This window comes from Elephas maximus, chromosome 21 (assembly GCF_024166365.1).
Source record: "Elephas maximus indicus isolate mEleMax1 chromosome 21, mEleMax1 primary haplotype, whole genome shotgun sequence".
In the NCBI taxonomy this organism is placed as follows: Eukaryota; Metazoa; Chordata; class Mammalia; order Proboscidea; family Elephantidae; genus Elephas; species Elephas maximus.
Genome location: NC_064839.1, coordinates 53,214,806 through 53,239,528, shown reverse-complemented (window position 1 = coordinate 53,239,528; position 24,723 = coordinate 53,214,806). Strand labels below are relative to the sequence as shown.

General features: G+C 49.3%; 1 protein-coding gene across 13 annotated transcripts in view; it reads left to right on the top strand.

Moving 5' to 3' along the window:
- Positions 1-24,257, top strand: part of KLHDC4 (kelch domain containing 4) — a 42,466-nt gene extending 18,209 nt beyond the window's left edge. For 4 of the 13 annotated variants that reach the window (XM_049864287.1, XM_049864289.1, XM_049864291.1 and 1 more), the window contains 7 exons: positions 5,953-6,045; positions 9,463-9,622; positions 12,391-12,466; positions 13,303-13,511; positions 14,438-14,840; positions 15,748-15,864; positions 23,612-24,257. In XM_049864287.1, the coding sequence (XP_049720244.1) occupies positions 5,953-6,045; positions 9,463-9,622; positions 12,391-12,466; positions 13,303-13,511; positions 14,438-14,840; positions 15,748-15,864; positions 23,612-23,814 (1,261 nt within the window). In that variant the 3' untranslated portion in view covers positions 23,815-24,257. Of the gene's footprint in view, positions 1-5,952; positions 6,046-9,462; positions 9,623-12,390; positions 12,467-13,302; positions 13,512-14,437; positions 14,841-15,747; positions 17,329-19,552 lie in introns of all 13 variants that reach the window. The other 9 variants (XR_007514663.1, XR_007514662.1, XR_007514660.1 and 6 more) reach the window with 9 other exon arrangements.
- The last annotated feature ends 466 nt before the right edge of the window (positions 24,258-24,723 follow it).

Below are 24,723 nucleotides of genomic sequence, written 5' to 3'. Positions count from 1 at the left end.
AAAGCACCAACTCCCACAATGTTGTACATGTATTTCCGTGCTGTGTATAAAGACTTCTGGCTGAGCAGGACATATTAATGACTCCACAATTAGGAGTTACATCAGTCGAAAAGCCTGTTGGAGATCCAGATATAAACTGGCTTTTTTGGTGGATTTGTTTTTCTAAAGAGAAATGTGGAATCTTTTTATGGAAAAATTTTCCCATTTTAGTTACAAAACACGTTGGGGCTTGGCTACTGCCCCAGTGAGTTGAGTGCTTTGTGCCCTGCTTAGTCAGGGACAAGACACCTAGTAGGTTTCCTGTGTAGGGGAGTCAACAGGGCCTTAACCTAGGGATTTTAGGGATGGGGCATAATTTAAAAGATGACACCATTTGCTGACTCCATTTCCCTACATCACTGGACCTTTCTATTCATAGCTGGTAGACTAACATGGTAACATTTGGGCTCCCCTGTGTTTTTTTGGTTGGTTGTTTGTTTTTTGAAGTAGAATGGAAGCAAGAATACTAGGCTAGTAGTTGAATGAAAATCTGTTCCCCAAATTATAAATTTATCAGAAAATTTCTCCAAAGTGGAGTTTGCTTCTTCCCTGGCCTTTCGGTTGTTTTCTTTCTCATTCCAATTTCTTTAAGGCGCGGCTTGTCCAGTGTCTGTCTCTGTTCCCTAGGCACCAGTGCAGAGTGTCTTTTATGGTATCCCATTCACTTGAGACTTTGAGGTGAGGCCAGCATAGATGAGAGGCTTGCTTTTTGCTGTGCCGGGTGGACAGTCAGTGGTATGGCTGGATCCTCAGCTGGCTGAGCCAGTGGACCTACAACTCCCAGGGCCCTCATGGACCTGGGGGTGGTGTTTTAATGACATGCTACAGACTTTTTCCCTACCCTTGTCCGTTCAATATTCTTGTCATGAATTTGGATAAGAACATATGCTTATTAAATTTGTGGGTGAATGCAAGGCTGGGGAGGCAAATAAGTGGGTAGATAGATTCAGCATTCACAGTTACCTTTGCGAACCAAATGTAACCAGATAAAGTTACGGAGGATAGGTTTCCCTTGAAGGTTGCATCTAGATGCAGGATGAAGCAGCTATAACTAGAAAGCCGCCCTTGCTAGCAAAAGACATGGGTCTGGTCCATTGTCACCCCCGGTGGTGTCAGTGTGTGATGAGGCTGTCATAACGGCTGGTGCTGAAAACATTGAATTAATAGAATGTGTTCACTTTTGGTTCTCTTTTCATGGATTTGTGTGGTGGCCATTTTGAGTGACATATTAAAAAGGAGGTTAATGAATGGGAAGATAGGAGAGGAGAGAGACCAGTGTGATCCAGCATGTGGAGACTGGCGAAAAGAAATGAGCGAGTTCTAGACTGGAATAAGGGAAGACAAGAAGCCATTGTAGTGATATGGAGGGATTAGTCATTTGAACCTTGGTAGACAGTAGGCATTTGGATTGGATAACTCACTCTTGTTTCTGTTTTGAGATTCTGTGTAAATATATTTCTAGGATACCTGGGCTTTGGGAGAAGCAGTGTACCATGCATGAGATAAATGGAGAAATAGCATTATATATAAATCAGTCCCGAATTGTGACTTAGATTGTAACCATCCTATGCAACTTGGAGGCGTTGAGGTCTATTCTGGAGGAGATGGAACTTGGATTCTGGGTCGGATTTCTGTAGGTGGTAGGGCCAGGTAGAGAGAGCAACACACACAAAAGCCTGTGAGCAGAGCTCCCCTGGGAGAGCTCCCTAAGGAGGACTTTAGGTTTGTAATCTGTGAGAATCTGGAGAGGGTACCCAGAGTGTCCCAGTGGTCAGGGTTTCTAGGAAGTGTCCCAGTCAGTTTGTCTCAGAACAGCCTTGCTGGCCAGGCCCACGCTGCAGCCTGAGGCATCCTGTCTGCCAGCCTTCCCTGTGGGCACCCACCTGGAGCAAAGGTAACCCTGCCTGAGAGCCTTAACTGGAGGAGAGGTGACTGTGCCCGAGAGCCTTGCCTGGAGCCCAGGATAACTGTTCTGTCCTCAGCCCCTCTCAGGTTTGTTCCTTTTTCCAGTCATAAATGTAATGTATAATCATTGGAGAAAATTGGAAAAATGCAGGAGAGACTATAATACAACCAACCACTCAGAACCCCAGTTAGAATCATATAATAGTTTGCTTTGTAACCTACCTGTTTCACTATTTTATGAACTTTGTTCTCTGTCATGATTTATTGTTAACCTTTTTTTTTTCTTTCCACTGTTGTCAGGTTGATAGAAAAAAAATGGTATCTCTGTTTTTTTTTTTTTGCAATTCTTGGGTTACTAGTGAAGTTGATTGTATTTTTGTTTTACTTTATTGGTCTGTATTCCTGAGGTTTTAACTTTGCCCTTTTTTTTTTCTTTTACCATGTGTTTTTGTATCAGTTTTATTGAGGTGTACTTATAGCTATAAAACGTATACCTTTTGTGGGTACAGTCAGATGAGTTTTGACAAATATACACCCCTGTGTAACCACCACCATAATCAAGATATACAACATTTCCATCACCACACACAGTCCCCTCTGAACCCCTGTCCCCAGGCAACTTTGTCACTGTAGATTAACTTTGTCCTGTAAAGAGTCTTGGGAAGACGCATACAGCATGTGCTCGTTCACGTCTGCCAGCTTCCGTTCAGCGTGTTTTTGAGATTCAGCCATATCACTGCGTGTATCAGTGGATGGTTCCTTTTGATTGCTTGCACCCATGTTTATGGGGAAACTGAGTTTTGCATTTGATCTATAGGGTCAGTAGGCTAGCAAATAACATAATTAGTGGGTTGGAGTTTTTCCATTTCCATATAAAGGGAAAGGGATCCAGTGAAGAAGAAGCTATTTTGGTCTTTACAATATGATTTTAAAATATTTGTCAAAGCCAGCATTTATATTTGAAATATATCTTTGGAACTAATGTTTTCCTGGATACACAAATTTCTCCCGTGGCAATTTTCTCTTCCAGAGTCTCGAAAGGCACTTGGCTTTGTTAAGCACAGGTGATTTATCATAACCAGAGGGCGTCCTTTAGCAGTCTGAGGCAGGTACAGCAGCGGGATTCTGTGGACGCCAGCGGTACTCTTCTGATGAGTGGGGTTGAGGTTTGTTTAGAGACTTGAGTTTGGTCATAGCTCATTTCTTATTGGCTGTATTGACTCTTTATTGTGGTGATGTGATCCATACACTTTGAGATGAGAAGTAGGGGATATTGAACCATGACAAGTTATTAAGACATCTTTGGAAAACTGGAGTTAATAATTGGGGAATGTTTTAGGCTGGATTCTCTAGAGAAGCAAAACCGGTAAAGTGTATAAATATATATAGAGAGAGAGATTTATGTCAAGGAAATGGCTCATGAGGTTATAGAGGCTGGAAAGTTCCAAGACTGTCGCTCAGACTGGAGGCTTCTCCTGGCTCACAGGCTGCAGAAGCCAGCGAATCCCAAGATCAGCAGGCAAAATGGCAGGTAAGCTGCTAGCTCAAGTCCCAAGAACTGGAGGTCAGATGAACAGGAGACAGCTGCAGGATCCAGAGCAAGCAAAAGCCCATGAGCCTTTCTAGAAAGTCCACCTATATTGGATGCAGGGCACACCCGCAAGGAACATTCCAGCTGTTGGCTACTCACAAGCGGGTCCCATCATGGTGGTGAGGTGATCCCATATATCTCATCATGGAAATAATTACATCATTATGCAACTGCCAAACCACTGAGAATCATGGCCCAGCCAAGTTGACACACAACCTTAACCATCAGTGGGAACAAGAGAGAAAATCATTTCAGGCCCAACTTGTGTTAGTCTTGTGTTAGTCTGCTACTACTTGGAGTGTATTGGTATGTGTCTGCCTGCAAGACTTGTTTAAGGTAGGTAGGAGGTTAGTGTAACTGTTACGTGCAGTCATTAGCCTTTCGATTTCCTGCCTTGGTTTATTTGCATTTTAAAAATTGTTACAGAAGCAGTACTTGTACATTATAGAAAATTAGAAACTCGAGACAAAAATAAGAACCATGTTTCCATCCCCACCCCCAAACCACTGCTGACAGTTCACTTGTGTCTTTCCCAATCTTTTTCTGTGTTTATTTTTGAAAAACTTTTTCAGTCATAATCTTTGCTTTTCGTTTCAGTGAATGTTTTTCTCATAACAGCCGAACCAGATTCATATTAGCCTGTTTGACCCCAAAATGTTATTTACAGTTGATTTATCCAAACTAGTGCCTCATCTAGGGCGACATGTTGCATCCGCTCCTTTATTCCTTGATTTTCTTTTAATTCCGTGTAGCTTCTTTCTGTGACACTGGCTTGCTGAAAAAGGCAGGCCAGTCCTGGAGCTTCCTGCTGGTCTGCCTGGTTTCTTCCCTGGGGAGCCCTTTAGCCTGTTCCCTGTTTCCCGGAAGCCAGAAGCTAGATTCAAAGGCCTGGTGGATTCAGGCCAGATACTGCTGGCCAGACTGTCTCACAGACAATGCTGTGGACTCCATGGCTCCCTCAGTGGAGGACACTCTAGCCCATGTCAGTGATGCTGAGATCCTGCGTATCTGTTATCACCTGAGAGGGAGGAACCTGCACGCTCCCTGCTGTTTGTGCTTTATGGCCAGGAGCACCAGGAACACCCCATGTGGAGTTTGGGAGGGCTGACCTTGGGACCCTGCGGTGGGAGTGCGAGGCCACACGGCACTGTAGAAACAGGCAGTTTGCTCTTTTCCAGAAGGAAGGTAGGTGAGATGCAGGAACAGAGTGTGTCTGAATCCAGAGCATAATGTGAAAATACAGAGTAGTATTAGAGTTCCGTATGAAGCTTTTGTCTGAGAAAGCTTTGTGACTTCACGCTCTCATATGTACGGTTTCTCATAAGCACACAGCTTTATATCACCTGTGCAAATAGCAGGCTCCTACAAGATTGGAGATGGGGCCAGGGGAGCAGGTGGACTTGGTAGAGAAAGGACCTGGCTTCGTATGTGTGTGTCTGTGTGTGTGCGCGCACGCGTGTGCCTGTGAGGGCGAGCGAGCATGGAACAGCTCTGGGTGTGAACAGAGTGTTCACCAGCACCACCTCCGTTGGATTGCACATCTAGTCAGCGTTACACCAGATGAGAGCGAGGGATAAAGTGGCACCTTAATCTGTGCCTGAAGCATTTCCTGATTGTGTCCCTTCAGAGAGAATGCCCATGTGAGGTTTAACTTTGTATGTGATTTGTGACCATCAATTAAACTGCGAAGAGTTAAGGATGCTCTCTGCTTTATAGGAATTAATAGAACATTAGAAAATGTTTGGTAGGTTGGGACTTTGGGGAAAACTAGTATGTAAAGAGAACGTTACATTTGTACAGATCTAATTTTGACAGTGGCACCCTCCTGTGTGTCAGAGTAGAAGTGCCCCGTAGGGTTTTCAACGGCAGATACCTCAGGAGTAGATCAAGTTTTTCATCGAGGGTGCCTCTGGGTGGACTTGAACCCCCGACCTTTCAGTTAGCAGCTGAGGCATTAAGGGTTTGCACCAGCCAAGGACCCCTTAAGTTGGAATTGACTCAAAAGCAACTGGTTTTCCCCCCCTTATTTTGACAGTGGCAGCATCCTGTTGCAGCTGCATAGGTTATCGGCATTACTTGCATGGACTTTTCTACTGTAAAGTGGTATCTTTTCTACAGTTCGAACTTTGGTATTGGAAAACATGGCTTATTAATTTTTAAAGTTGGTTGGAGCCTGCTCGTTTTAACTCAGCCTGGACTCTTGAGCTTAAGGGGAAACCATAGTGTAAGTGTGAACATTGTAGTGAGCTAGACTGTCAGAATGGTTTTGGTAGTTCGTGGATCAAGTGGTACTCAGTAAGTACTTACAAAACAAAAATGGGTGTAAAAAGTGGTGGTCTTTTTTTTTTTTTTTTTCAAAGCAACCTCAAGTTAAGGGAGTTCATAGCTTTTTTTTGCTGATTTTATTTGCATTTTAGATCTGCAGGGGGCCCTTCAGGGCGGAGTGGACACCGGATGGTAGCCTGGAAGAGACAGTTGATTCTCTTTGGCGGTTTCCATGAGAGTACAAGGTGGGTGCCAGCAGCAGACAAGCCTATCTTTCCTAGATATTGGGGTGGATGTTTGATGGGAAGAGCCCTTCAGAGTACACGCAGACGACGATGCCCATGCTGTGAAGTCAGGGCTCTGTGCTCTGAGGACCTGTCGTTGGTTTGATGCTTCGCTGTTGCTGTGATAGTTCTCAATCCTCGTTGAACATGGGCCCCACACTTTGATTTTGCACTGGGCCCTGCAGATTATGTAGCTGGTTCTTCCTCAAACTGGATTCCCAAATTTGGGCCTGGCTCACAATCCCCAGGAGGACCTGTTCAGTTCTGGCCCCGTGGGCTTGGGGTGGGGTCTGGGAATGTGCATTTCTGACAAGTTCCTGATGATGCCAGTATTGCTGGTTGGGGACTCTGCTTTCAGAGCCACTGGCCTAAAAGAATTAACAATCCCCAGCCCCCATAGTGGGAGCAGCACCAATCCAGGTACCATAAGGGGAGGCCGCTGGTTCTGTCTTTATTTCATGTTTATGTTCAGATGGGCTGGAGTGGGCTCCTGGGGCCAGTTAGCAGGTTCTCTGATTGTTTCAGTCCTGTCATCTCTCTGTACAAATGCCTTATTCTGTGCCCGGAGTTCTACCCAGAACAACAAGACATAAGGTGAGCAGGTTTACTGCCATCAACATCACAGTACGGTAACGTTCTGTAAAAAGTCTCAGACTGTCTTTACCTGGTGACAGCCACACTTAGCATGCTTTTCTCTGGGCGTAGACAGTAGCAGAGGAAACAGCGTACTTGCTGTGTGCCTTGTCTTCGCTCTCCTTTTCTCCTCATCTTTAAAAACAACTTTGTGGTTGGTTTATTAATTGTGGTGACTCCACACACGTTCTTGTCACATTATGAATCTGTTTGTACAAGTGTTCTCTGGTAATTTCCAGTTTGTGGAAACACATCCTTGCACCTATGGGAAGAAGGAAGTGTTGGGAGGGTCAAGGCTGGCGGAGGCTCTCCTGGTCCCCCATCTTAGCTGAGGAAGTAAAGTAGAGATTTGGCTCAATTAAGGTTTTTGTTTCTCTTTATGAATACAAAATACTTTGTTTAGTTGCAACAAAACAAAAAAGCAAACCTGTCGTCTTCAAGTTGGTTCTGACTCATAGGGACTATAAATTCCTAAATGTTTTTCAAGGGGGAAATTTTTTTAAAAGTGTTGTTCAAATTAAAAGGAGTCCTGGTAGCTTGATGGTTAAGTGCTCAGCTGCTAACCAAAAGGTCAGTGGTTCAAATCCATCAGTGGCTTCACAGAAGAAAGACTTGGCAATCTGCTCCCATAAAGATTTAAAAAACCAAACCAAACCCATTGCTGTCAAGTCAATTCTGACTCATAGCAACCATTTTAACAGCCTAGAAAACCCTGTGGGGCAGCTCTGCTCTGCCCTGTAGGGTCGCTGTGAGTTGGAACCAACTCAGGGTACACAATGACAGTACAAATTCAGATTAGGTGTAACTTGAATGTAATGATGTTGATGCATTAACTTGTCTTATTCACATAGTTTGCAAAGTGGTTTTTACACACATTGTCTTAACCCGCTGCCGTCGACTCACAGCGACCTTAGAGGACAGGGTAGAACTGCCTCATAGGGTTTCCAAGGAGCACCCGGTGGATTTGAACTGCCGACCTTTTGGTTTAGCAGCTGCTATGCCGCCAGAGTTTCCCATTGTCTTAAATGCCAGCCTATTGGAAGGACAGGTTATAGTCTCAAGTTAAAGAAGAAGAAAACAAGGTGATCAATAAGTAGTAGAACTTGTCCTCGAACACAAGGTTTCTGGTGTCAGTTTATCGCAGTCTGTGCCCTGAGTGCCAAGCACGCCGCCATGTGTGGTTCTGACTTCCAGTGTGTAGCGTTTGGTTGGTTGTTGCCACTTTGGATAAGAGACCCTAGGCCATCTTTAAAAATTTATACCTAAGAGATTGTCATTTATACTCATTCTTTGAAAGTTAACAAATAATTGTCAGAATACAGGCATGGGGACTGGTGGTTTTGTCAGTGCGTTAATTCAGCACCTACTGTGTACCGGACAGTGAGTGAGAGCAAAACGGCCCTTCTGTCTGTGAATTTACGGGTTATAAGTTCGGTCAAGTTTTACCGTACTTTGAGCTTGCAACCATTTCAAAATGAGGACTTTTTTTTCAGAGCTATTTTTGTCTTTTTTTAAATATTATTTTTGAAGTGTTTCACACATACATGAAAATCCTAGAACAGATGCTTGTGTAGTACGTCCATAAGAAATCAGTGACTTTTAGAAACTGACTCTGCATTTTCTTTGAAGCAGGTCCTTTTATTTTACATGTAGAATAGAATTTCTTTATTGAAATCCAGAAACGTGACACCGAGGTAACGGCGAAACATAGTGGTTAAAACCTCCACAAACCTCCGAGTCCTCACTTTCCCTGTTTGGAGCTGCCCCCCTCGGAAGGTGCCCCGACGGTGGGTGGCAGCCAGAAAGTCTAGATCGTGAAGGCGCAGCAAAGTGAAGGTTAGCTTTGTGCCAGTTCGATTGTGGCAGAGATGGTCTTGCACGTTTACTGCAGAGCCCAAGCTTGGGCAATTTGATTGCCATAGGAGAAACAAACATGCCTTTAGACTTCTGGTAGAGTTCTTCACTCTTCTGTGCTTTCTTTTAAAACTCAGTTTTGCCCTCCTTTTTGGGTAGCTGGAGAACAGTCTCTCTAACGGTTGGGCGTGATTCTGACCCTGACGCCCCTGGGTTCTGCTCACAGCTGTCTGTAGGCTCCACATGAGGACATGGCCTTTTGGGTGATCTGTTGCTCCCCTTCTCAGGCCCCCTCCATCTGAGCTCCGTATCACCTGGGTCCCGGAGCACCTCCAGCCATGCCCTCTGTACCATCACTGGTGTCTTTGGGTTCACAGGATTCTTCCCAGATGTCTCTGTATGACCGGAACGTGCTGCCACCATGCTTCCAAGCTCCCGTGGCCGACCCCTCTTCTCTCCTGTTTAACTCCGTCCAGTGTCTCCTCACACTTTCTGCCAAGCTGTGGATGCCTTCTTTCTGATCATTCTCTTATTTCCATAATTCAGCCATAATTCCACAATGAATGAAGGGTCTGGATGTAATTATTTACAAGCCTGTTTTTGTAAACTGTATAGGAACGTATTGTTGCTTTCAGACTGAAAGGATTTCAAGTGCAGGTAGATGACTGTGCCTGTGGGCTAGCATTTCTCATTTTCAAATACAGACTCGTAAATGCTTATAGTCCTTTTCTATGAACCTAAACTTCAATTAAATGGGTAACTTAGTGAAAACAGTGGGAAATTTACCTTAGGTTTAAATGAGGTTAATCTTTGCAAAGTTCACATTTTCACAGTACTGCCTTCTGCTGAGCATAGTTATCATAATGGCTTGTGTCACTTTGTCCTCACCAGAGACTACATCTATTACAACGATGTGTACACCTTTAATCTGGACACCTTCACGTGGACCAGGCTATCTCCCTCGGGGATGGGGCCCACCCCAAGGTCTGGCTGCCAGATGTCCGTCACCGCCCAGGGTGGCATCATCATCTACGGAGGCTACTCGAAACAGGTGGGCGTGGAGTTTGTCTTTCAGTCTGTCGTCTTTTCATTTGGCCAGTAGTGAAAACTTCTATCCAAGAGCATACGTTACTCTGACACGAACAGTTCACTTTGTTGACTTCTGGGACTAAGTGAGAACTTTAGAACTGGGCTGAAGTTAGTGTGCTGCTCCATAACAGACTAAGATGTTCAGAGGCCGTGTTGTGTTCTCACCCAGGTCTAGCTGAAACCCTGCAGTGTGAGCAAGTCTGTGCTTGGAGGATTTTTTCCTGAGCCACAGACAGTACCTACCATGTAGCATTTATTCTGTCGTGTGACAGACCACGATTGTTTCTCCTGCTGTGGCTGAGGGACTGTTTTCTTTCTGACTCGGCAAGTGCTGAGAGGAACGTGCTTGTGCTGCAGCGGGTGTGCGTGCATGACTCCGTAGGAACAGGGTGGGAGACGGGCGGTGTGCATTTGAAGGCACTCCAGGAGACAGGCTTGGCTGGCATTTGGAGGCCGGGAGGATTGGGAGAGTACAGGGCCAGGAAGGGCAGAATGTGTGCAGTGAAGGGAACGTGGCCACTGGAGTGGTGTGAGCAGGCGTACTGGCAGGTGTGGGGGACGATGGGCTCAGCTGACAGAGCAGGGCTGGAAGGGAAGAGCAGGTAAGAGACTGAAAGCTTGAGTGCAGCAGGCCACGACAAGCCGCTGTTGAGTAGAGGCCAAGAGGGGTGGTGGGGCCAGACAAGACGCCTGCCGATGTGGTGGGCCTTTTGGGGTGGTCAGACCTGGTGCTAGTCCTATGTGGCTGAGCAGGGAGGATGCCCCTGCTATAGGATCCAGTCCTCACTGAGGGAGTTCCAAGCCTCAGTCCCGGCAAGCTTGCGTTTTCCGACTGTGTATTCTGTAATTCTCATATCGCCTTCCTGAGAAAGCCTGATCGATGGAAGTCATAGGCCCCAAGCAGGTGAGTGCTCAGCGGAGGTAAAGGGGCGTTGACAGTACTGAGCCCCTCCTGCCTCATCTGTCAACATCATTTCTCCTAAATGGTTTTCTTCACCAGGTACATTCCCTTGGGACAGCATTAAACAGTTTCTGCAGTTCCTTAAAATGTTTATAATAAAGATGTTAACTCCAGTGTCAGGGTTTTAGTTTTCATTATTCTTTTAAATCTCCAAAAGGAAGCATACTTTGCTGCCATGTGACACCACGCGGGGCTGTGCTGTCCTTTCCTTGTGACTCAGCAAGAGGTCCATACCTGCGCCCCACCACACTTCTCCACCATCTTGTGCAGTGCCGTCCTCCTGGACCCTTCTTTCTCTCACTGTGTGTTTGTCCGCAGCTTCCTGGCTCTGTCAGACCCAACCTCTCCTGCCTCCACTTCCACAGCCATGGCCTGGCCCGTGCCACCATTGCCCCCGCCCTGGGCTTGGCCATTCTCTCACATCTGGGCCCTCTGCTCCGTCTTTGACTCTTATGACCTCTTCAGGCACTGCAGCCAGAGTGGTCTTTGTAAAATAGAAGTCAGCTCATAGCTGATGTCACTCTGCTCAGAGCCTTCCAATAGTTTGTCATCTTACCCAGGACAGCTCTGAGCTCTCCTGATGGCCTCAGTGTGGCCCTTTGTGATCCACCCCTCTCTCTCTGTCTCTCACTTCCTTGTCTTGCTTACTCCCCTGGCCCACCCACCCCTGCCTCACTGCCCCTGGCTCTCCGAACACTCTGGCTGTGCTCCTAGAATGCCATAGCTGTAGGACCCCGGCCCTCACTTTCTTTTGCTCTCTGCTCAAAGGTCCTTCATGGAGAGGGCTTCCCCAAGCACCCTGAGTTGAATGGTCTCCCCTCCCTGTGCTCACTTATTCCCCACACTGCCACGAACTTAGTCCCCAGCTCTCTTCTCGCCCCCAAATCAGATGTCCTTAACCACCCTATGTCTTGGTCAGACTGAATAATTTTGGAGACAGCTGTGTTTTTAAAATTGGTGTTACAACACTTGATGTGTATCTGTTTCCAGTGTCTTTGAATTCAGTTACTACTGTATCAGTCTGAAATTGATGACTAAAGGAATGACTTTTTGTCTGTGAAATGAGTGCCTGAATGACTGACTGGAGGCATTAACGCCAGCTCTTCCTGAGCTGCTTCAAGGAGGGGTGTCCTTCAGGAAGAGCAGTGGCCATGTTCGGAGCTTTGTGCTCCCTAAAGGAGGTTTGATAGTCTCCAAAAAGTCATACAGGTTCTGTGTCCTCTTCTGGCATCGCTGAATCCATCCTTGGGAAAAGACTGACCCCATGAGGCAGTCCAGAATGAAAAGACAGACACAAGGGCATGTTTGTGCTTCCTTTGAAGACGAGTAGATTGAATTTCTGTGAAAGTCAGTACTTCAAGAAAGGAAACTGCTGTAAAAGAAAAAGTAGAAAGTTGTTGGGGTGTGCAGGCCTCTTAGTTACTTAGCTCTCATTAGCAAGGGTGCAGCACTCCCATCTTAGCCAGCCAAGGTGGTGCTGCGAGCCAAGGTGGTGCCGCCAGCCAAGGTGGTGCCGCCAGCCAAGGTGGTGCCTTCTTTCTGTGCTGGCAGCAGCCACCTTCTTGGAACCCATAGCACCTGTCAGCAGAGCACCCTTCTTGTCTTGGGTGGTCTCGAGGGAAGTATTTAATTGTTAAATACTGCAGCATAAAAGATCCTCCTGTAGCGTGTTGGTTCTAAGAAGGAAGTAACTGCTGTTAGCAAAACAATAGAGCAGTTCCCCTAGGCAGATGTAGTGACATTACTGACATACTTTTCTTCCTTTGCAGAGAGTCAAGAAGGATGTGGACAAGGGCACCCTGCATTCAGACATGTTTCTGCTGAAGTCCGAAGATGGAAAAGAAGGTACCTCCACTGTGCCACAACTTGGGGTGTCTGCGTGTTGCTGGTGGGGCCTCTGTCCCATGGGCTGAGTCATAAAAGCCCTCTGTCCCTCCTCACAGAGTGGTTGGCGGTAAGTGCCCCAGGCCACCAATAGTGTATGGGCACGCTCTGTTCGCCCCGGAGCTACAGGCCCATCCAGACACCGAGGTGCCTTGGTGCTGGCTGACCAGGATCCCAACAAGTCATGTCTGCCTCATCTTCATCCGTGGAAATGGTGGGAGGCATGCTCATCCTGTCTGGGGGTGCTTAGACGGATTGACCCAAAGACACCAATGGCATTAGGCGGCAATAGAACTCAGCGTTCTCTTTTGTAGAGTGCTGCAAGGGTGGGGAGCTGGTTATCCCCAAGGCATTCACTACAGAGGTGGGGTCTGCTCACAGGCGAAGGCTGAACATTCGGGGCTCCTGGGTGCTGTGGAGGGTCTCTGGTGGTCTCGGGCAGCCTGCATCCAGTCACGGGCTGCACTTGCAGGGCAGCCCATTCCTAGGGTGGGCTCAGCTGCAGGGACCGATTGGCTTCCTGAGCAGCACTGAGAGGCAGCAAGGGCTGGTGGCATGGCTTCTTTTAGGACAGTGGTGTCTGCAGCTCTCTCAGAAGTATGTTCCTGACATGGTAGCAACTCTGGAAGGTGTGGTCAGGGCGTTCTTGGTGCCAGGCTCACCACCCTGAGGGACAGAGGCAGGCCTGGAGAACAGAGGCAGTGGCTCTGAACACAGCCATGCACTTAGTGGACACTCCTTCCCGCTCCTTGCCACATCTCCCACTTTCTCACCCCAGTCCTGTGTTCTTCTGACAGGCAAGTGGGCCTGGACACGAATGCACCCCTCGGGAGCCAAGCCCACCCCGAGGTCTGGCTTTTCAGTGGCCATGGCCCCAAATCATCAGACAGTGCTCTTCGGGGGTGTGTGTGATGAGGAAGAGGAAGAGACCCTGGAGGGCGATTTCTTCAATGACCTGTATTTCTACGACACTGCCAGGAACCGCTGGTTTGCGGGACAACTCAAGGTAGCATCAGCCACCAAGGAGGGTCTGTTTGGTCAGCACTATGACTGTCAGACATATGACATGCAGGACCCTCAGGGTTGTGTGGGCCACACAGCGTCCACCCCTGTCACATATCGGGGCTTCTTTCCTCCCAGAGAGGTGGTCTGGGCCTTTAAACCCTGTAAGCACCTAGGGAAGAGGGTCGTCTTGTCTCTCTGGACGTTCCCAGTCCAGAGTGACAGGCTGTGACTGGCCTTGAAGGGAGCTGTCCTGATTCACACTTTGGTGGCCAGTGATTTATTGGAACCCTGTGAGGCATTGCTTGACTTTCTCACCTGGCCGTGGGCAAATGGTAGGCATCTGTGAGCACCAACGTGGACTCCCCAGTCTGTTGCTGTTAGCACTTGTTGGCTAATTTGATTTTCCCAGGGCAAGTGTCCCTAGGGGCAGAAGGCTTCATCTAGGGTGTGGGCGTGCCCCTCCAGCCTCTCGTTGAGGGTCTGGGGGTCACCGTAAGGGTCCCGTGTCCAGTGCTTGGTGCTATATCAGGTCCGTGAACTAATAGCCAGTTTCCGTGGCATCAGCTCCAGCTCACGACCACCCTATGTGTGTCAGTAGGTCTGTGCTCTGGAGGGTGTTAGTGGCTGATTTTTCAGAAGTAGATTGCCAGGCCTTTTCTCCAAAGCACTTCTGGGTAGACTTGGAACTCCAGCCTTTCTAGTGCATTAACTTTACACCACCCAGGGACTTCTCAAGTCTCTGAATCAGGCTTGTGTCTCCCAGCCCCTTGGTCCTAGGTGTCTGCCACCGAGGGCTGCCCTCCGTTGCATGCCTGCCATGTTTGCTTGGTCATTCCTCTTCGTTGGTAGTGGGACGGTGGCTGGCCCTCAAGCCTCCCACCAGGTGCCACGCTATGATAGCTCTGATGTGCTGTCCTTCGTCAACAGGAACCCAAGTCTGAGAAGAAGAGGCGGCGGCGTGGCAGGAAAGGGGAGCCCCGAGGTGGTGACGAGCAGGCAGGAGAGGAACCCAGCCCTCAGGAGCCCCTGGAGGTGGTCCGAGAGGTGACTACTGAGGACGGGACTGTGATCACCATCAAGCAGGTGCTCCCTGTGCCAGGCATAGCAGGAGGGCCACCATCTGATGACGAGGATGGTGTGGAGAAGGCCGGGCCGCCCGTGGTTGCACCAAGTCCCCGCTCCAACACCATGCTGGCCGTGAAACATGGGCTGCTCTATGTCTATGGGGGCATGTTCGAGGCGGGTGACCGCCAGGTCACTCTCAGCGACCTCTATTGCCTTGACTTGCAGAAGATGGAGGGGTGGAAGGCCCTGGTGGAGATGGACCCAGGTAAGTGGGTGACCGGCACCTGAGTTGGAGAGCTGCGTGAGCGGTTGACTCAGGTGTCCACAGCCACATCTACCCACATGCTGCCAACTCACTGCATGTGGGCCAGTCTGGCTATCGCCTGTGCTGCTATGCTCTTGTAGGATCTTGGCAGTCCACACAGTCCTCTGTCCGTGGCATTAGAGACAGTGCTGGTGGGTCCTCTCACAGGGCACTTGTTAGCCCTTGACGTAACCTGTATGAGCCTCTCGGGTGTGTCTGGGGTGCTGCGCACAGGTGAATCATTGCAAACAGGCTTCCTGGAGCGTTATTCTGTAGAAACTCTGAGCCTGCTCTTGTATGTGCCTGAGAGCTGCCCTGAGCAGGAGGTCCCTCGCTCCAGCAATCTCTCGGGCCCCCGGTTTTGAGCGTATGAGCCTGTTTATTATCTGATCCAAAGCTGTATTTATTCTTTAATTCTCATGTTCCCATTTTGTAATAGAACCAGACTGCTGCTGCACCCAAGTGGCTACTCCTTTTCTAAGATCTGAGGTTTAAAATAAAGTAGAACCCACATGTGTAGGGAAAGGCACTAAACTGCTGGTGCAAGAATATCCCTGATTTAGAACATCTGCGACAGGTGGGGCGGCTGGGCATCCTGGCAGGAACGGTAAAAGTCTGGTTATCTTTCCCTGCAGATAGGGGAGTTTCCTCTTGGGTTTGTGTCATCTCAGTGTTTGCCTCATTCTTCCCATCCAGAGGAGCAAGCTGTTTTCTCTGAGGATCCAAACGTTGCCAGGGCGAGGGGCTTCTCCCGGGACGTTTCCTTAGTGAGAAAACAGCATCCTCAGAGGAGATGGCCAGGGGACACTTGAGTCTTCCCTGACTTCCAGCCCTCGCTGACCAGCTGTGTGTGCTTTTGCTTCTGAAGGCACTCAGGAGTGGTTGGAGGAGACTGACACAGAGGAGGAAGATGACGAGGTGGACGACGGAGATAACGAGGAGCAAGAGGACGACACGGGAGAGGAGAGCAGTGAGGAGGGCACAGGTAACTGTGGCAGTGAGGAAGGAGGCACAGGTAACTTTCAGAAGGAGGAAGGCACCGGTAACTCAGAGGAAAGGGGGTGCAGGTAATCCACAGTGAGGAGGACGCAGGTAACTCACAAAGGAGGACACAGGTGACTAACAGTGAAGAGGGTGCAGGTAACTTACAGTAAAGCAAATGCAGATAACTGTCAGAGAGGACAATGCCGGTAACTCACAGTAAGGAGAGCACAGGTAACACAGTAAGGAGTTCGCAGGTAACTCACAGTGAGGAGGACTCAGGTAACTCACAGTGAGGAGAATGCAGGTAACTCAGAGTGAGGAGGACACAGGTTAACTCACAGCAAGGAGGACACAGGTAACCGTCCGAGCAAGGAGAGCACAGGCAACTCACAGTGAGGAGGACGCAGGTAACTCACACGGTGAGGAGGAGCGGGTAACTCATGGTGAGGAGGACGCAGGTACTCGTAGTGAGGAGGACGCAGGTAACCATCAGAGCAAGGAGAGAGAGCACAGGCAATTCAAAGTGAGGAGGATGCAAGTAACTCACACGGTGAGGAGGACGCAGGTAACTCATATGGCGAGGAGGACGCAGGTAACTCACAGTGAGGAGGACGCAGGTAACTCACAGTGAGGAGGACGCAGGTAACTCAGGAGGATGCAGGTAACTCACAGCGAGGAGGGTGCAGGTGACGCACAGTGAGGACGACGTAGGTAACAGTAAGGAGGACGCAGGTAACCCACAGTAAGGAGAATACAGGTAACTCTTAGCGAGGAGGACACAGGTTAACTCACAGCAAGGAGGTCACAGGTAACTGTCAGAGCAAGGAATGCACAGGCAGCTCACAGGAGGACGCAGTTAGCTCTCACAGTGAGGAGGATGCAGGTAGCTTAGTGAGGATGCAGGTAAGTCACAGTGAGGAGAACGCAGGTAACTCTCACAGTGAGGAGGACACAGGTAACTCTCACAGTGAGGAGGATGCAGGTAACTCACAGGACACAGGTAACGCTCACAGCAAGGAGGACATAGGTAACTTACACAGTGAGGAAGGTGCAGGTAACTCACAGTGAGGAGGACGCAGGTAACTCACACAGTGAGGAAATGGTAGGTAGCTCACAATGAGGAAGGCGCACATAACTCACAGTGAGGAGGATGCAGGTAAGTCACAGTGAGGAAGACGCAGGTAACTCACACCATGAGGATGATGTAGTTAACTCACACAGTGAGTAGGATGTAGGTAACTCTTAAGTGAAGAAGGCACAGGTAACACACACGGTGAGGAACGTGCAGTTAACTCACAGTGAGGCAGACGCAGGTAATTCTCACAGTGAGGAGGACACAGGTAACACAGTGAAAAAGATGCAGGTAACTCACACAGTGAGGAGAACATAGGTAACTCACAGTGAGGAAGGCACACGTAAGTCACAGTGAGGAGGACACAGGTAACTCACAGTGAGGAGGACACAGGTAATTCTCACAGTGAGGACGCGGGTAACACACAGAATGATGCAAGCATCTCACACGAGGAGGATGCAGGTAACTCACATGGTGAGGAGAACATAGGTAACTCATGGTGAGGAGGATGCAAGTAACTCAAAGTGAGGAGGACGCAGGTAATTCACATAGCGATTAGGACACAGGTAACTCTCAGTTGAGGAAGGTGTAGGTAACAGGGTGAGGAGGGCACAGGTAACTCAGTGAGGAGGATGCAGGTAACTCAATGAGGACATATGTAACTTACACAGTGAGGAGAACTAAGGTAACTCACAGTGAGGAAGGCGCATGTAACTCACAGTGAGGAGGACGTAGGTAACTCACAGTGAGGAGGACGCAGGTAATTCTCACAGTGAGGAGAACGCAGGTAACTCACAGGAGGATGCATGTAACTCACAGGAGGATGCAAGGAACTCACAGGAGGATGCAAGGAACTCACACAGTGAGGAGGACGCAGGTAACCCTCACTATGAGGAAGACGCAGATAACTCACAGTGAGGACGCAGGTAACTCACAGGAGGACACAGGTAACTCACACAGTGAGGAGGACGCAGGTAACCCTCACTATGAGGAAGACGTAGGTAACACAGTGAGGAGGACGCAGGTAGCTCACAGTGAGGAGGATGCAGGTAACTCACAGGAGGACACAGGTAACTCGCATGGTGAGGAGGATGCAGATAACGCACAGTGAGGAGGATGCAGGTAACCCTCAGTATGAGGAGGACGCAGGTAACTCAGTGAGGAGGACGCAGATAACTCAGTGAGGAGGACGCAGGTGACGCACAGCGAGGAAGATGCAGGTAACTCACAAGGAGGACGCAGGTAACCCACAGTAAGGAGAATACAGGTAACTCTTAGCGAGGAGGACACAGGTAACTCAGAGTGAGGAGGACATAGGTTAACTCACAGCAACGAGGACACAGGTAACTGTCAGAGCAAGGAAAGCGCAGGCAACTCACAGTGAGGAGGATGCAGGTAACTCAACATGGTGAGGAGGACACAAGTAACTCACACAGTGGGGAGGACACAACTCTCACAGGAGGATGCAGGTAAGTCACAGTGAGGAGGACGCAGGTAGCTCACAGGAGGATGCAGGCAACTCACACAATGAGGATGACACAGGTACCTCACACAGCAAGGAGGACGCGGGTAACTCAGTGAGAAGGACGTAGGTAACTCAGGAGGACGCAGGTAACTCAGTGAGGAGGATGCAGGTAACTCACAGGACGCAGGTAATGCTCACAGCGAGGAGGACATAGGTAACTCGCAATGAGGACGACGCAGGTAACTCACGCACTAAGGAGGACGCAGGTAACTATCACAGTGAGGAGGACACAGGTAACTCTCACAGTGAGGAGGATGCAGGTAACTCACACAGTGAGGAGGATGCAGGTAACTCCCAGTGAGGAAGGTGCAGGTAACTCACACAGTGAGGAGATGGTAGGTAACTCACAATGAGGAAGGCGCACATAACTCACAGTGAGGAGGGTGCAGGTAAGTCACGGTGAGGAGGATGCAGGTAAGTCACAGTGAGGAAGGCGCAGGTAACTCACACCGTGAGGATGACATAGTTAACTCACACAGTGAGTAAGATGTAGGTAACTTTTAAGTGAAGAAGGCACAGGTAACACACACGGTGAGGAACGTGCAGTTAACTCATAGTGAGGTGGACGCAGGTAATTCTCACAGTGAGGAGGACACAGGTAACAGAACGATGCAGGCAACTCACACAGTGAGGAGAACATAGGTAACTCACAGTGAGGAAGGCACATGTAAGTCACAGTGAGGAGGACGCAGGTAATTCTCACAGTGAGGACACGGGTAACACAGAACGATGCAAGCAACTCACAGGAGGACGCAGGTAATTCGCAGTGAGGAGGACACACGTAACTCACAGAGTAAGGAGGACGCAGGTGATTCTCACAGTGAGGACACGGGTAACACAGAACGATGCAAGCAACTCACAGTGAGGAGGACACAGGTAACTCACGTGGTGAGGAGGACGCAGGTAACTCTCAGCGAGGAAGGTGTAAGTAACGGTGAGGAAGGCGCAGGTAACTCAATGAGGATGTATGTGACTTACACAGTGAGGAGAACATAGGTAACTCATGGTGAGGAAGGTGCACGTAACTGAAGAGAATGTAGGTAACTGTCACATTGAGGAGGACACAGGTAACTCACAGTGAGGAGGAAGCAGGTAACTGTCACATTGAGGAGGACACAGGTAACTCACAGTGAGGACGCAGGTAACTCTCACAGTGAGGAGGACACAGGTAACTCTCAGCAAGGAGGACGCAGGTAACTCTCACAGTGAGAAGAACGCAGGTAACTCTCTGTGAGGAGGATGCAGGTAACTCACAGGAGGACGCAGGTAACTCACAGTGAGGAGGACCCAGGTAATTCACACAGTCAGGGTGATGCAGGTAACTCACAGTAAGGAGGATGCAGGTAACTCACGTGGTGAGGACGACGCAGGTAATTCACACAGTGAGGAGAACATAGGTAACTCATGGTGAGGAAGGTGCGTTCAACTCAGTGAAGAGTATGCAGGTAATACAATGAGGAGGACTGCAGGTAACTCACACAGTGAGTAGGGTACAGGTAACTCACAGTGAGAAGGATGCAGGTAATCCACATAGTGAGGAAAACGTAGGTATCTCACAGGAGGACGCAGATAACTCTCACAGGGAGGAGGACACAGGTAACTTAGACAGTGAGGAGGGTGCATGTAACTCACACAGTGAGGACGCAGGTAACCCTCAGGAGGAGGCAGGTAACTCACAGCAAGGAGGATGCAGGTAACTCTCAGTGAGGATGCAGGTAACTCACAGTGAGGAGGACACAGGTCACTCACAGTGAGGAGGATGCAGGTAACTCACGCAGTGAGGATGACACAGGTAATTCACACAGTGAGGGTGATGCAGGTAACTCAACGATAAGGAGGACGCAGGTAATTGACACAGTGAGGAGAACATAGGTAACTCATGGTGAGGAAGGTGTGTTCAACTCACAGTGAAGAGTATGCAGGTAACACAGTGAGTAGGACACAGGTAACTCACAGTGAGGAGAATGCAGGTAACTCAGTGAGGAGGACGCAGGTAACTCACACAGTGAGGAGGACGCAGGTAACTCACACAGTGAGGAGAACACAGGTAATTCGCACAATGAGGAGGACACAGGTAACACACAATGAGAACAATGCAGGTAACTCACACAGTAAGGAGAACATGGGTAACTCACAGTGAGGAAGGCTCGTTTAACTCCTAGTGAGGAGGCTGTAGGTAACTCCCAGTGAGGAGGCCACACGTAACTCACACAGTAAGGAGGATACAGATAATTCTCACAGTGAGGAGGACACTGGTAACACACAGTGAGAACGATGGAGGTAACTCACACAGGAGGACGCAGGTAACTCACGTGAGGAGAACATAGGTAACTCATGGTGAGGAAGGCAAGCGTAACTCACAGTGAGGGGATGCAGGTAACTCACAGTGAGGAGGACACAGGTAACTCAGTGAGGAAGGTGCAGGTAATTCAGTGAGGATGTATGTAACTTACACCGTGAGGAGAACACAGGTAACTCACAGTGAGGAGGGCACAGGTAATTCTCACAGTGAGGAGAACAGAGGTAACTCTCACAGTGAGGAGGACGCAGATAACTCACACGGTGAGTAGGACGCAGGTAACTCCAAGTGAGGAAGGCGCTGGTAACTCTCAGTGAGGAGGATGCAGGTAACTCACACAGTGAGGAGGACGCGGGTAATTCACAGTGAGGAGGATGCAGATAACTCACAGTGAGGAGGATAGAGATAACGCACACAGTGAGTAGGATGCAGGTATCTCCAGGTGAGGAAGGTGCTGGTAACTCACAGTGAGGAGGACGCAGGTAATTCTCACAGTGAGGAGAACAGAGGTAACTCTCACAGTGAGGAGGACGCAGATAACTCTCAGTGAGGAGGATGCGGGTAACTCACAGTGAGGAGGACGCAGGTAATTCTCACAGTGAGGAGAACAGAGGTAACTCTCACAGTGAGGAGGGCGCAGATAACTCACACGGTGAGTAGGACGCAGGTAACTCCAAGTGAGGAAGGCGCTGGTAACTCTCAGTGAGGAGGATGCGGGTAACTCACAGTGAGGAGGACGCAGGTAATTCTCACAGTGAGGAGAACAGAGGTAACTCTCACAGTGAGGAGGACGCAGATAACTCACATGGTGAGTAGGACGCAGGTAACTCCAAGTGAGGAAGGCGCTGGTAACTCTCAGTGAGGAGGATGCGGGTAATTCTCACAGTGAGGAGGACGCAGATAACTCACATGGTGAGTAGGACGCAGGTAACTCCAAATGAGGAAGGCGCTGGTAACTCTCAGTGAGGAGGATGCGGGTAACTTACTCATTGAGAAAGGCGTGGGTAACACGGTGAGGAAGGCGTAGGTAACTCCCAGCGAGGAGGGTCCAGGTAACTCTTCACAGTGAGGAGAATGCCGATAATTCCCAGTGAGGAGGATGTGGTAACTCAGTGAGGAGAACGCGGGTACCTCACAGCGAGGAGGGCGCAACTAACTCACAGTGAGGAGGACTCAGGTTACTCAGAGTGAGAAGGATGCAGGTAACTCAAAGTTAGGAGGGTGCACGTGCCTCACAGAGAAGGATACAGGTAGCTGTCAGAACGAGGAGGGCTCAGGTAACCCTCACAGTGGGGAGGTCACAAATAACTCACAGTGAGGAAGACATAGTTAATTGTCACAGTGAGAACATAGGTAACTCCTAATGAAGAGGATGCAGGTAACTCCCAGGGAGGAGGACACAGGTAACTCACTGTGAGGAGGATGCAGATCACTCCTAATAAGGAGGACACAAGTAACTTACAGTGAGCGGGATGCAGGTAATCCACAGTGAGGAGAGCGCAGATAATTCACAGCGAGGAGGGCGCAGGTAACTCACAGTGAGAAGTACGCAGGTAACTCACAGCGAGGAGTATGCAGGTAACTCACATCAAGGAGGGCGCAGGTAACTCTCCCAGTTGAGTGCATTGAGGAGGGTGCAGGTAACTCTCACAGCTAAGTGAGCTCAGGTAACTCACATAGTGAGGAGAGTGCGGGTAACTCAGTGAGGAGGACGCAGGTAACTCAAGTGGGGAGGATGCATGTAACTCACAGTGAGCAGGACGCAGGTAACTCACAGCGAGGAGGGCACAGGTAACTCACCCCAAGGAGGGTACAGGTAACTGTCCAGTTAAGTGAGCACAGGTAACTCACATAGGAGAGCGCAGGTAACTCAGTGAGGAAGGCGCAGGGAACTCACACAGTGAGGAGGATGCAGATACTTCACAGTGAGGAGGGCACAGGTAACTCATGCAGTGAGGAGACACAGGTAATTTTCATAGTGAGGAGGTCACAGGTAACTCTTGATGAGGATGCAGGTAACTAACACGGTGAGGAGGACGCAGGTAATTTTCAAAGTCGGAGGACGCAGGTAACTTAGCAAGGAGAGTGCAGATACATGTCAGAGCAGGTAATGTCAGAGTGAGAACACAGGTAACTCAGTGGCGAGGATGCAGGTAACGCACAGTGAGCAGGGCACAGGTAACTCACAGTGAGTAGGATACAGTAACTCACAGTGAGGAAGATACAAGTAACTCTCACGTTGAAGAAGACACAAATAACTCACAGTAAGAGGACACAGGTAACTAACTCACAATGAGAACACAGGTAACTCCCAGTGAGGAGGGTGCAGGTAACTCTCACAGTGAGGAGGGATAGTGCACAGACTGACCGCCTTAACCCTTGGGTGGCATACCATCCAGTCATCATCTTCTTCGGGGACCACCAAATGGTGCAGGGTCCGACAGAATTAGAAGGCGCCCTGGGACTCCTGGAGACCACAGTGACACACCTTCCGTGGTGGTGAGCCTGTCCGCCCATGTGGCCAAACCTAGCCCGGTCAGAGTGCTCTAGACTCCGTGAGCATTGGGTCGTTCTCTGAGCCCTTGTGCTGGTTAAGAGAGGTTTTAGAACTTGATTACATTTTCATGAAAGCCTGAGCTGGCGTTATAGATGTGCTCCTCAGGCAGGCCGAAGTTTTCTCACGTTTGTGTCCAGTGCTCAGGGGACCACTTGCTGGGGAGTCGTCCTGGCATAGCCAGATTCTGGGTGGTGTGTGTGAGGGTGTATCGGGTCCACACACTAGCCCTTTCCACACGCCTGTGCGGCCTTGCCTTGGCTGAGCATGTCTTCTTCACCCCCTTCCCTGTGAGCAGATGAAGGGCCCCCACCGGTGGAGCACGCTGAGAGCTACGCAGATTACCTGCCCAGGACAGAGCGGCACTGGGTGGTACGGGCCCGCAAGAGCTTGGGCCCTGATGCCAAGGAGAAGAAAGTGCTGAGAACTGCTCACGCAATGGCAAAAACGTTTTTCAATGACTCGGTTCTAGACCCTACCCTGAGGCAGAAGTCAGACTGAGTGGAGTGAATGGAATTCCCTTAGCATCACTGGGTGTTTCAAAAAATAAACTGGACTGGTCACGAGGTGGCCACAAAGATGGTTTTGTACAGTGCCAGTTCCGCCAGCAGTCCTGGCACTCGGAGCCTTTCCTCCTGTAGGGGGGTCTGTGCAGTGCGGAAGCATGTGGCAGCACCAGTCTTCACTGGCTGGATGGAGGGCAACGCCTTGCCCGGGAACGGCCCACAGGAAGGGTCTTCTGTGCTAACGCCTCACTGTGCTGTGCTTCGTGTGTATGGGGAGGGGTCCTTTTGAGAACAAGAAGTTTTTACAGAAGAGTGTTCTGCTCAGCCACATATCATCACCCTGGAGAATCTCTTTGGTTTCTAAAAATTAGCAAAACACTTTCCTCGTAACCTTTAAATAAAGCACCTTTTGGCTGGGCCAGCCTGCTCCTTCCCTTCCACTTGGTTTTGCTCTCTGGGTATCACATAAAGTGTTCTTGGGTGTTGGGTTACCAGGCTCTTTGAGACTCCTCCCAGCTTACCCTTGTTGGAGGGAAGTGGGGTAGTATCTTTCTAGTCCTTCCCCTTGGGCTGAAGGCCATCCGCACGCGGTACTGCACAGCCAAACCAGGCTCTTCGGGAGGGAGCTGTGATGTGTTAGCTTGCCAAAGGAACCTGCCCAAGGCTGATGACCAAAGGCTGCTTCCATTTGCTTAATTGGGGGTCAAAAGTCAGGCCTTGAAATCACACCTGGTGCAGTTTTTTTCCATTTCATCTTAGTTTTCATATTAGTGTAGATATTCTTAGTTTTCAATAATGGGGTGGATATAATCTCAGTCATTCCATTGATTACTGTGATATTTACTTTAAAAAAGCATCCTTCGGCCAAAGCAAGAGAATAGTGGGCATGCCCACTTCCTGACAG